The sequence below is a fragment of the Coenobita brevimanus genome, chromosome 49 (assembly GCF_032717465.1).
Source record: "Coenobita brevimanus isolate Jiangsu-jjx chromosome 49, ASM3271746v2, whole genome shotgun sequence".
NCBI classification, from domain to species: Eukaryota; Metazoa; Arthropoda; class Malacostraca; order Decapoda; family Coenobitidae; genus Coenobita; species Coenobita brevimanus.
In genome coordinates, this window is record NC_137002.1 from 8,351,150 (window position 1) to 8,363,856 (window position 12,707).

The window sequence follows — 12,707 nt, forward strand, 5'->3', positions numbered from 1 at the left end:
AAATGAAGTACAGTTCCCTTTTCTTTCCTATATACTGTAATTTTCCTGAAGCTGCCAAACAATGAATTTTGTTGAAGTAGGTATAAATGTACGATATACAGTCAGAAACTCAAGTTACAAACAAAATTGCCTCATGTCACGTCTCCGGAACGGAACTCTCGTAACCCGGGACCTTACTATATTTATGCAAAATAGAAGCAATGAAGAAAAGTAAATTGGGGAAAGCCCCAGGAATTGATGGAGTGTGTGGTGAAATGCTTAAGCATGGGGGAGAGATTGTAGTAGAATGGATGTGGAAGATGTGTAGATTGGCCTGGGAGGAAGGTAGAGTCCTGGAGGATTGGAAGTCAGGTATAATTATTCCCTTGTACAAAGGAAAAGGGGAAAAAGAAGTGTGTGGTAATCATAGGGGCATTTGTCTTCTTAGTGTAATAGGAAAAGTTTATGGTAGGATACTTATTGACAGAGTTAGAGAAAAGAACAGAGGAATTAGTTGGAGAAGAACAGGGAGGTTTAGGAAGGGAAGAGGTTGTGTAGATCAGATATTCATTCTTAGATCTTTAGTGGAAAAATTTCTAGAGAAGGGAAAGAAGTTGTATGCGGCTTTCATGGATTTGGAGAAAGCATATGACAGGGTGGATAGACAAGGATTGTGGAAAGTATTAAGAATATATGGAGTAGATGGGACGTTGTTGAATGCTGTGAAGAGTATGTATGATGGTGCTAAGGCTGCAGTGCGTGTGGATGGTGAACTAAGTGAATTTTTCTCTTTGAAGGTTTGGTTGAAACAGGGATGTGTCATGTCTCCATGGTTGTTCAATCTGTACATGGATGGGGTAATAAAAGATGTACAAGGTAGGGTAATGGATGTTGGAGTGGCCCTGGTGAGAGAGGATAGTGTTTGGAAACTCCCTGTACTGTTGTTTGCAGATGATACTGTGTTGTTGAGTGAAGACGAAGGGGAGCTGCAAGGCTTGGTGGATGAGTTTGGGAGAGTGTGTAAGAAACGGAATCTAAAGGTGAATGTAGGGAAGTGTAAAGTGATCGTCTTTGAGAGAGGTGAAGTCAGTGAATGTACAGTGAGGTTGGATGGTGAGGAATTGGAAAATGTGAGTATGTTTAAGTACTTGGGTAGTGTGATGAGTAAGGATGGAAGTTTGGAGGGTGAAGTGCTTGAAAGGGTACAGCAGGGAAGAAAGGTTGCTGGTTCTTTGAAAGCAGTGATAAGAAACAGGGAAGTGAGCATGGAAGTGAAAAAGTTACTACATGACAGTATTGTGATACCAACTCTAACGTATGGAAGTGATGCTTGGACGTTGTTGGAAAGACACAAGTCAAGAGTGAGAGCAGTGGAAATGAGTTATTTAAGAGGAGCCTGTGGAGTCACATGGAGAGACAGGCTGACGAATGATGATATAAAGGAGTGTTGTGTGGATGTGGATGTGATAGGAAGCATTATGAGGAACACACTGAGGTGGTTTGGCCATGTGGAGAGAATGGAGGGTGAAAGACTGATGAAGGGAGTGTATGTGAGTGAGGTGGAGGGGGGAAGAGGGAGGGGGAGGTATATGAGAGAGGGGGGTGTGAGTTGGGAGCAGGGCAGTGAAATGGTGGGGGACAGGGCAACGTGGAGGTGTTTGAGGCGTCTGGCAATAGATAGATAGATAGATAGAGTCTTAACATATGGAAGTGAAGCTTGGACCTTGTTGGAAAGACACAAGTCAAAAGCGAGAGCAGTGGAATTAATCTGTCTATCTATCTATTGCCAGATGCCATAATTCCGTAAGGGGTTGCCATTTGAATTTGAGTTATTCGTTTTACGGGGAGGGGCACTAACCCTCCACCAACCCACTTGTTGATACGTAGGGAGCACGTATGGTTTGGTTATATGGTTCCCACCCAATGTTGTAAATGGTTTCTTGGCTTACAGGAGACCATTTGGCTTATCATTCAATGTAAAGCCACCTGTAAAGGAAAGAAAAGCAATAAGAAGTGACAGGAAAGATGAGAGAAATAGGAAGAGAGGAGGGCAGGAACAGAAAAAGAATGATAAAGGCTAAGGAAGAAGTAGGCAGCACTACATCAAGTGAGTGGATGATGGTCGCCACCACCAACCAGTAGTGGAAATGAGTTACTGGTATTTGAGAGGAGCATATGGAGTTACTTGGAGAGACAGACTGACAAATGAGGAAGCGAAGGAGAGTTGTGATGTGGATGCAGATGTGATAGAAAACATTGGAGAAATACACTGAAATGGTTTGGCCATGTGGAGAGGATGGAGAGCGAGAGACTAATGAGGAGAGTGTATGTGAGTGAGGTGGAGGGGGGGAGAGCGAGGGAGAGACTGAGGATGAGATGGAGGGATGGAGTGGACAGGTTTATGAGAGAGTGGGGGTGTGAGCTGAAGGGAGGGCATTGAAGCATGAAATCGAATGAAGAATGTACCTAGAACTGAATGCTAGTATACAAGAGCGCATGGATGAAACTACTATAATTTTTTTCCTGATTAGCAGACATTTTTGTTCCATTTCGTCCCCAAAATTTGCAAAACTCATAAATTTTTGTCTAACCATACAGCCTTGAGTGTGCCCAGGACAGGTACCCAGATGTAAGCTGGCCAGTCTTGGCGAGTCTGGCAGGTGACGTCACCGTGTGCGACTCTCAAATTTTGTCACCAGGCCAGCTGACTTCCTGCATGAACCCAAGTTTTTCTTCCTGTTGGTATGACTTATTGCATTATACTGAGCGCGTTAGAACAAAATCGTGTTAGTCAAGGATTGAGTGTATATGAGAGACAGATGCCTCTACTAAGTCAAGATGTTGGGTTCAGACAAAGGATATGGCTGACAAGTTGTAGGAAAGGGAGAGAGAACTTAATCCTAATCTAACCTTCTAACAAATCACTGTTCTCCGTCATCGGGTCACCCATTCTTCATACTCCACCTATCCATCTGCATCATCTTCAATCTACCTCTCATCCACTACCTTTCTTCTCTAATTTTGGGTATCTCCACAGAACACAGAAGGTACTTAAAAAAAGAATAGAGAGAGAAGTCAGGAAGATGCCAGGTTCAAACAAGGATGTGGTTGCCGAGTTGCAGGAGATCATCCGTCAGTGGGAGGAAGACCAAGCAGTTCCCACACGTGACCCCACACCACACCTCGTCAGCCTGTGTGAATTGTTTGAGAGAGAAACCACCAACTTCCTCAAAAAGGTTGGTTTGTCCTTTTATTTCTGTCTGTCTGTCTATCTGTCTACAGTGGAATCTCCTAAATCGCGGCTTTATGGTACTGAGCTCATGCCGCGATTTGAGAATTCCACAAGTAGAAATTACTTATGGATCTGTCATCTCGGAGTGTTGTCCCCCTTACACCAAACTTACATCAAACTGGTCACCAGGAAACGCTAACAACCTGGAAAAGAAATTAGTAAATCATATTTAATGGGAATGAATAATATTGTAAGATTCTTACCTGACCATGACTCACAACGTCGCTTGAATGGATAGGGGAGGGGGGAGAGGTTCCGAGGCTTGAGGTGGACTACAGCCGCTCATCACTAGGCAAGTGTGCTGCTTCCTCATCAGGAATCCCTCAGAGTCCAGTGTGGAGGCAACGGAAGTGGTGTTGTTGTCGCCCTCAGCTGCCTCCATGTTGTTGTAAGAGTTGTCGATTCGCTGAGATTAATTCTTTACCAAAGGGGCACAACTTTTCTATATTTTCTATTGAAATGAGTCATCCACAGGTTACTTGATATTATTCCTGGATTACCACAGCCACTGGACATTTTAATAAACTTACCTCTGAAAGCTATAAATTAGGATTTAGAATGCATAAATATTCTGCCTATGTCTCCCAGTAGATGGCCATATCTTACATTCCTAATGCACATTTTTAAATTCGAAAGCTGGCCGTCTAAGGCAAGTTAGGTTAGGTTGGTTTAGGTTTGGTTTGGTTAGGTTAATTCATTAAGTTTCCCATAGCTTTGACACAGAATACACTGACGCGTCCAGATGGAGTGGTGGTTGGTAAACAGCGTGGCCAGTTGGAGAGATCATCAGTAAACACTACCATGGGCAACCTGCCCACTTCCTTAAATACCCCAAAATAGATATACTGTACTGTATTCTGTTTTTTCCTCTCACTTCTTGCAGTCACACTTCAGCAGTTAACTATCTGTGTTGTATATGCCGGAATTAGCCAACGGCCATGCCACGTTGAGTACACCGCTTCCCATCCGATCAGCGAAGTTAAGCAACGTTGGGTCTGGTTAGTACTTGGATGGGTGACCGCCTAGGAACACCAGATGCTGTTGGCATCCCTACGTGTCAAGTGGGGTTGGTGGAGGATTAGTGCCCCTCCCTGTAAAACAATTAACTCTAAGCCCTTGGCCACCCCATTTGGGATACATGGCGTCTGGCAATGGATGGATGGATGGACATAACGTGAGATCGTGATTTTGTTATAGGTGGAATCGCCGCGCCCATTTGGTAAAGAATTACCTTGTTGAGTCCGTAATGGTGGGCAACTGTGGCTATCTTCTCACCACTGTCAGTCTTCCTTATCATATCTAACATTTGGGTGTAAGTTAATGTTGGCTGCTTCCTGTTCCTCAAAGAAGTTGTAGGCTTAGGAGGGTTATGGTTGACCATGGTAACACTGGGCAGGCAGAGGAAGCACCGGGGTGGGGAGGGGGGGATCTCATAAACCACACTAGAACCTCATGCTAACAATGGAGAGGAGACACAACCGGGCACTGGGGCATCAAGTGCACATGTCCTTCATGTTTAGCATGGGAGGGAAACACTGTGATTGGCTTATAGGAAGTGCTGTGTCTGAATATGATTGGTTTAGTAATTAACACTCTTGACTATGATTGGTTTATGCCTGACTAGACATGCTGACTTTGAGGTAATGGTGGCGTGTAATAAATGGGGCATCGGAAAACTGTCTTTTTTGAGGCTGCATCCACAAATTTTGTGTAACTTCCATGAGTTACCTATGCTGCCAACTGTTGTATGATGTTGCCACATTTTATGATTCTGCTCTTTAGTATCAAGCGATTTATGAGATTCCACAGTATGTGTCTGTCCATGTGTGTGTATGTTTATCTGTCAGTCTGTCTCTACGTCTACCTGTCTGTTTATCCTGGAAGGGGTAGCTGCAAATGAATCGCCTCATTTCACTTACTGTTTCTCTTAACATAGATTAACCAAATTAACTTAACCTAAACTAATCTTAACCTTACATAACTGAACCTAAGCTAAGTTAACCAAACCTTTACCTAAGTTACCCATACCATACATCATCAGTGTGAATTGTTTGAGTGAGAAACTACCTACTTCCTGAAAAGGTCGGATTGTCTTCTTATTTATTAATTTTCTTATTATTTTTCTTAACATAATCAGTTTACTGTAACGTACTTTGACTGAACCTAAGCCACCTTGCTACCTAGCCCAACCTAACCTAACCAAAACCATCCTAACCTAATCTACTGCACACCACACCTCATGAGCTTGTGTGAATGGTTGAAAGAGAAGCTTCTAACTTCCTTAGAAAGGTTTGTTCTTTGTCATTTCTATGTCTATACGGTATATCTGTCTGTCTATTTATCTGCAGCCACATGCTTTAAACCCATATGGGGTATATGCAAATGAATCACCTCTTATTTCTCATAATATTTTTCCTTTTAGCTTAACCTAACCTAACCAAACGTGCATGAATATAATTTAACCTACAGTCGTTCTATTTTATCAAGGCAGTTTGGGTCGGGCTCTCTGGGACCTCACTCTGTTAGCTCTGTTGCCACATCGTCGCCACACACGTGCGCTCTCTCTCTCTCTCATATTATATATTAACTACTACTAATTGTATTTTCTTAATTTTTTCTATCCTACTTTTTTTCCACACCACCCCTGAGGTAAAAGTCTATAGGTGCTTCTTTTTTTTTCTTTTTTCTTTTTTTAAATAGCTTCCATGGCGGGAGACTGACCGAGTATGACCCACTCATGCAGGGCTGTCCCTTGTGTCACCACCTGACAACGTCTCAAAGGCAACTCTGACAAGTCTTATGAGATGTATACTATACTACAGCTTTTTTATTGAATTACATCTATACAGAGTGTTTAAAATTCATTTATAAGTAGTTACTAGCTTCAAATAGGAGAGTGAGAGAGAGAGAGAGAGGTGAACACAAATAATTACGTGTGTCGGCGGGGATGTGACAACAGAGCTAACAGTGTGAGGTCCCAGAGCGTCCCACCCAAACTGCCTTCATAAAATAGAACGACTATAGTATAACCTAACCTGATCTAATCTAATCTAACCCACCATAACCCAACCCAAGCAAACCATGCCTGATCAGCCAATTTGAATTATTTGAGCGAGAAACAAAAAACTTCCTCAGAAAAGATATCATAAGTCATCTTGTTCCTCTTTCTAACACACCCATGGCTGTATTCCAGGTGAAATGTGAGGCTTCATAGCACCTCTTCCTTATTGCTTTACTTTGCATATCACATCGTAACATTTTTTGTTTGTTATTTATATAATAATAATACTGTTGTAAATTGCGTGTATTGTCATTGCTTCAGTAATATACAAGAGGATATTGAGGTGCAATGTACAAAATTAATTGCCAAGGTAAAGGTGTTGCAGTGACTCATAACACCACTTTAATTGTGATACACACTGTCCTTTTTTCCATCTGTGTATAACCAGATGTCTTAATCCTAGAAGGGGTTCCCACAGACAAGTTGCCTTCTTGTCACTGTGTCCTCCACCATCAGGCTGCCTTCCCTCCAACTGACATGATCCCCAGTCTTATTCTTTTGCTAATTTTGCTTCTTTTTTCTCTCCTCTCTTTCAAGGATCCTGACCCCTTTGACGACCGCCATCCTGTTACATTAGACCCTGAGTGTGCCGTGGGTCTGATTTTGCGAGTGCTTTTCAAGAAAGAGGCCTTCGTTACCAAGCTGGTCTCACACTATCTACGTGACAACTACTTCACCTCCTTAGGACTGGCACAAGACTCAACAGAACTCAATACTGCTGCTAGTAGACTGCTGCTGGATGTTTTGTATGGCCTAGATATCCCAGAGGTAAGTGTAGGAGCCTGAGAGAGTTAATAAGAGTTCCCCTTCCTATCCCTCTAATTCCATCTATTTCTCTTCACTGGAATGTGCAGGAGACTTAGCAGAATTCAATACTGTACTGCTACTTGTAGACATCTACTGGGTGTTTTGTAGACATCTACTGCCTTAAGAGTAAATGCAGGTAAACAAAATTGATGGTATCTATGGCTGGTGGTGGTACTGTCAGAGAGGAGGAAGAGTGGCCATGTGCGATTTGCCACAAGGGCATAGGAAGTAATTCCATCTTGTGCAGTGTCTATGATAAGTGGGTGCATAAGAGATGTATTGGTATTAGAGGTAGACTGCGAGATGATGCTTATTTCATGTGTGCGGTGTGTTGGGGAGAGCAGGTGGAGATTGTTAGGCATGAAAGGGTTGAACTTGCTGGTGAGTCTCTTGAGTGTGTGGAAGAGTTCTGTTGTTTGGGAGACATGTTATGTCCTGGAGGTGGGGCTGGAGCTAGCTCTCTGGCCAGAGTGAGGAGAGGTTGGAAGAAGTTCAGGCAGCTGCTGCCTCTCCTTTGTGCCAAGGGATCTTCGTATGCAGCATGTGTTTGGAGTGTAATACTGTATGGTAGTGAGACTTGGGCAGTAAAAGAGGATATTCGCAGGCTCAGACGTACAGAAATGACAATGATGAGATGGATGTGCAGTTCGTCCCTGGGTGTGAGGCCTTTGGGGGGGCAAGGTTTACGAAGGAAGAGTTGAGAGGTAGGATGGGACTGTAGTGTATTGGTGTTGTGATGAGGAGAGGTAGATTGAGATGGTTTGGACATGTGGAGAGGATGGGGGATGATAACTGGGTGCAGAAAGTGAGAAGTGTTAATGCTAGGGGTAGGGTTGTAAGAGGTACACCGAAGAAGAACTGGGACGATGTCATTAAGTGTGGCCTCAGGGATAGGGAGTGAATAGGGAAGCTGCCAGAGATCGAGCAGCATAGAGATCTGCCATTAGGCGACCAAGGCCAATGCATGCAAGCATGTTGGAACCTTCAAAAACAAACAAACGAACTAAGATTAGGACTGTTCAAGTAGTGGCCTGCACTGTTTTTCATTGACCCTTTGACAGACACAGAAGAATGCAGATAAACAAATAAACGTAAAACAGAAACTTTTACATTTTTCATTTTATTTATGTGCTTAGCAGAAAATTTAAAGGCAAATTACACGTGAATTTTTCGTTTTGTTGTACCGGTATGTCACTGGTTAGGTAGAGGAAAAAATGGAGCTCAAATAAATGTATGGCCCTTCTGTCAGTCTCAGTTTCATAATCCAGCTCTAGTCCTATAGTACTTCAGTAGCCTTGATCTAGGTATTCCACAGGTTGGTTGGTATCATTTACAAAGGCTCCATGCTTGCATGCTTTGGCCTTGGTTGCTTAATAGTGGCTATCCATGCTGCTTGATCTGTGGCAGCCTCCCTGTTCTGTCCCATATCCCTGAGGTCACACCATGATCTTGTCCCAGGTCCTTTTTGGTCTTCCCCTTGCAACCTTACCCTCAGTGTTCTCATCTCTCACGTTGTGCACCCAATTGTCATCCTCTGTCCTCTCAACATGCCCAATCCATGTCAATCTTCCCCTCCTCATCACAAGGCTCAATCCGATTGGAGCACCTTATTTACCCACTAAACCACTGGGTGCCATAATTTGGTTATATAGTTACTGCCCAGCATAGTAAATGGTTTCCTGGTATAAGGGCAACCATTTGGCTTGTCTGTCAGTGTAGAGTCACCCATAGGCAGAAGGAAAAGGAAAGAAGGACACAAGAGGGAATGTAAAGTCACCCATAGGCAGAAGAAAGAGGAAAGAATGAAGGAAAGAAAGACGGAAGAGGAAGAATGGAAGCACAAGATGAAATTACCTTCCACACCCTTGTGGCAAACTGCACGTGGCCTTTCTCCCTTTTCTTTTATGCCACCAGCAACAGCCTTGTATATCATCACTTGTTTTATCTGCATTTAAACCCATGTGCCCCATTCTGTGTCTGGACCTCCCTTTCATTTTCAGCAGTCAGCACCAAGTTATCAGCACACCTCTCCCATGATAGTCCTTTTCTGGTCATGTGAGAGAACTTCAGTGATCTTGACAAACAGTAAGGGGCTCAAGACTGACCCTTGATTCATGCCAGCATTCACAGAAAACTCGTCACTCAAATCTCCATGCACTCTCATTTGAGTACAGACACCCACATACATAGACATAACCTCTCTGACCACCCACCCCTCAGTCCCAAATTTTCTCACTGCCCATATCACCACCTCACAATGAATTCTGTCAAAGGCCTCCCCTAAATCAACAAAAACAAAGTACAGATCCCAATTCTTTTCTGTGTATTATTTGTGAAGGTGTCAAACAGTGAATATGGCATCAGTAGTCCCTTTGCCTAGCATAAATCCAAACTGCATCTCATCAGTATTCACTCTTTCTCTAATCATACCTTCTAGAACTCTCTCTATTACCTTCATTGTCTGGTCCAAAAGTTTTATGCCTCAATAATATCCTCTTTCCAGGGCATCACCCTTCCTCTTGTACATATTTAGTCACACTTCTCAGCCAGCCATCCGGGACAACACACACACACACACACACACATATATATATATATATATATATATATATATATATATAACTGTATTTATCAAGTCAGTAACTCCACTCCTGTATCTGATGAGGCCTTCATCATTTCAGGAGTCAACCCAGACATACCTACTGCCTTCCCCAACTGCATCATGCCTATTGCCCTGCTCACAGTACCATCATCAATCAGAGGCCAAGGGCCAAATGCTAGATCCGCTGACTACAGACCCCTGTTCCAGTCAAATTCCTCACTCAGCAGCCAGTTATATGCTCTCTCCTGGCATCTTCTGTATCCTTGCTGTCCACCACTACCTTTCATTCATGTTCACACATTGCTCACCTGTGATATCCATGTTTTCCCACTTCATTTGACTCACCACTTTAAATACCACAGCCTTCCTTTTGGCACTATTTAGGTTATTCAGTAAAAGTTTTTGAGACTCAGATTTTGCCCTGTATATCTCCCTTCTGGCCCAATGCTTGACAAGTCTAACATTTCTCTGTTGATTCAGATAAATATATGTTTGTAACCATTGTCAGTTTACGTTTACACACACATTTTTAAGTTGTGTACTGTATGTGTTGATGTTTTTGCCATGAGGTGGAGTCAGGATTCTGAGGACTTGAATGGTGGGTGGAGCATGTGATGAATTAAGTTGGGCAGACTTTTTGTTGGTTTGTCCTAACTGATTTTTTTTTTCTTTCTCTATATACTCTACCTCACCCAACATTTAAGTGGGAAAAAGAGATCTGCATGATGATGGCGATAATGATGATGATCACTTTCCACAGGTGTTCGATGAGTCTGAAACTACAGTGATGCGCCTGTACACCTGGGCTGAGAAAGGCCCTGAGCCCCTTCGGACGTATGCGACGGGGTTGCTTGCAGCGGCCATGGATGTACCAGAGATTGCAGCTTCTTTCAGGGATCACAACAACCACCTTGTTCCCATTATGTTGAGGAGACTGTGGCAGCTTAAGGATGAAGGTAAGGGTAGATGACAAGGCTATATTCTTTGTGGCTTAGGAGGCTTCTCAGTACCTCATCATCATTTGATGTATTTTGACATAAGAGAGATGGGCAGTTGAGATGCTTCATTCTGTATCATTTATAAAGCCTCCAACATGTTTGCATATGTCAACCTTGGTCACCTAATGGCAGCTTTTCATGCTGCTTGATCTGTGGCAGCCTCCCATTCAGTCTCTCATTCCTGAGATCACACTCCGTGACTTCATCCCTGGTCTTTTTCAGTCTGCTTTTCACACCCTTACCTCCAGAGTTTGCATTTCTTTTCTTCCACACCGAATTGTCATCCTTCATCCTCTGAATGTGCTCAAACCATCTCAGTCTGCCCCTCCTTATCACAACACCAATACTTTCCAGTCCCTTACTTCTCTTAGCTCCCCCGGGCCTCGCATTCAAAGACACATTACACATCCATCTAATCACTCTCATTTCAGTATGTTTGAACCTATGAATATCCTCTTCCTTTACTGCCCAGGTCTAACTACTGTACAGCATTGCACCCTTAACACATACCACATACAAAGATCCTGTAGCCTGAAGGGAGAGCCCTCACAATGTTAGGAGAGGCAACAGCTCTCTGAACTTCCTCCATCCCCATCTCCAGCACATAACATGTCCCCCAACTAACAGAACTCCTTCTCACACTGTCTTTCTGGCAAGATCAATCCTTTCACATCTGACAGTCTCTACATGCTCTCCCCAACACGCTGTACACACGAAAGTAGCTATATTTCGCAGTCAACCCCTAATACCTTTAGATCTCTTATGCATCCGCTTATCACAAACACTGCACAAGATGGTGTTACTTCCGACACCCAAATGGCAAACTGCATATGGCTACACTCTCTCTGGTTTGATAGTACTGCCACCTGCCCTATATGTCATCACTTTTGTTTTTTTTGCAGTTAATTTTACCCTCAGAACCTTGTGCTTCATTTCATCTCCCCATTTCGTGAGGCTCTTCTCTTGTATAAATATTAAAATAACATGTCTATCTATCTATCTATTGCCAGACGCCTCAATCCCGTTTGGGGTGGCCACAAACAAATCGCCTCCAAGTCGCCCTGTCCTCCGCCATTTCACTACCCTGCTCCCAACTCACACCCCCCTCTCTCATATACCTCTCCACCCCATCCCTCCATCTCATCCTCGGTCTCCCCCTCCCTCTTCCACCCTCCACCTCACTCACATACACTCTCTTCGTCAGTCTTTCACCCTCCATCCTCTCCACATGGCCAAACCACCTCAGTGTGTTCCTCACAACGCTTCCTATCACATCCACATCAACACCACAACGCTCCTTTATATCCTCATTCGTCAGCCTGTCTCTCCATGTGACTCCACAGGCTCCTCTTAAATAACTCATTTCCACTGCTCTCACTCTTGACTTGTGTCCTTCCAACAACGTCCAAGCTTCACTTCCGTACGTTAGAGTTGGTATCACAATACTGTCATGCAATAACTTTCTTACTTCCATGCTCACTTCCCTGTTTCTTATCACTGCTTTCAAGGAACCAGCAACCTTTCTTCCCTGCTGTACCCTTTCAAGCACTTCACCCTCCAAACCTCCATCCTTACTCATCACACTACCCAAATACTTAAACGTACTCACATTTTCCAATTCCTCACCATCCAACCTCGCTTATACATTCACTGACTTCACCTCTCTCAAAGACCATCACTTTACTCTTCCCTACATTCACCTTTAGGTTCCGTTTCTTACACACTCTCTCAAACTCATCCACCAAGCCTTGCAGCTCCCCTTCATCTTCACTCAACAACACAGTATCATCTGCAAACAACAGTACAGGGAGTTTCCAAACACTATCCTCTCTCACCAGGGCCACTCCAACATCCACTACCCTACCTTGTACCTCTTTTATTACCCCATCCATGTACAGATTGAACAACCATGGAGACATGACACATCCCTGTTTCAACCCAACTTTCAAAGAGAAAAATTCACTTAGT

The 12,707-nt window shown here is 43.5% G+C and overlaps 1 protein-coding gene and 1 non-coding gene across 2 annotated transcripts in view; both read left to right on the top strand.

Moving 5' to 3' along the window:
- The first annotated feature begins 3,062 nt into the window (after nt 1-3,062).
- The window catches only part of mahj (LisH and WD40 domain-containing protein mahjong), a 104,094-nt gene continuing 94,449 nt past the window's right edge, over nt 3,063-12,707 (top strand). Inside the window, exons 1-3 of the mRNA XM_080272103.1 lie at nt 3,063-3,215; nt 6,870-7,100; nt 10,502-10,697. Of these exons, the coding sequence (XP_080128229.1) occupies nt 3,063-3,215; nt 6,870-7,100; nt 10,502-10,697 (580 nt within the window). The remainder of the gene's footprint in view (nt 3,216-6,869; nt 7,101-10,501; nt 10,698-12,707) is intronic.
- Nucleotides 4,200-4,318, top strand: LOC145399585 (5S ribosomal RNA). Its single transcript, XR_013897329.1, has one exon. It is a non-coding gene; the product is annotated as a 5S ribosomal RNA (ribosomal RNA).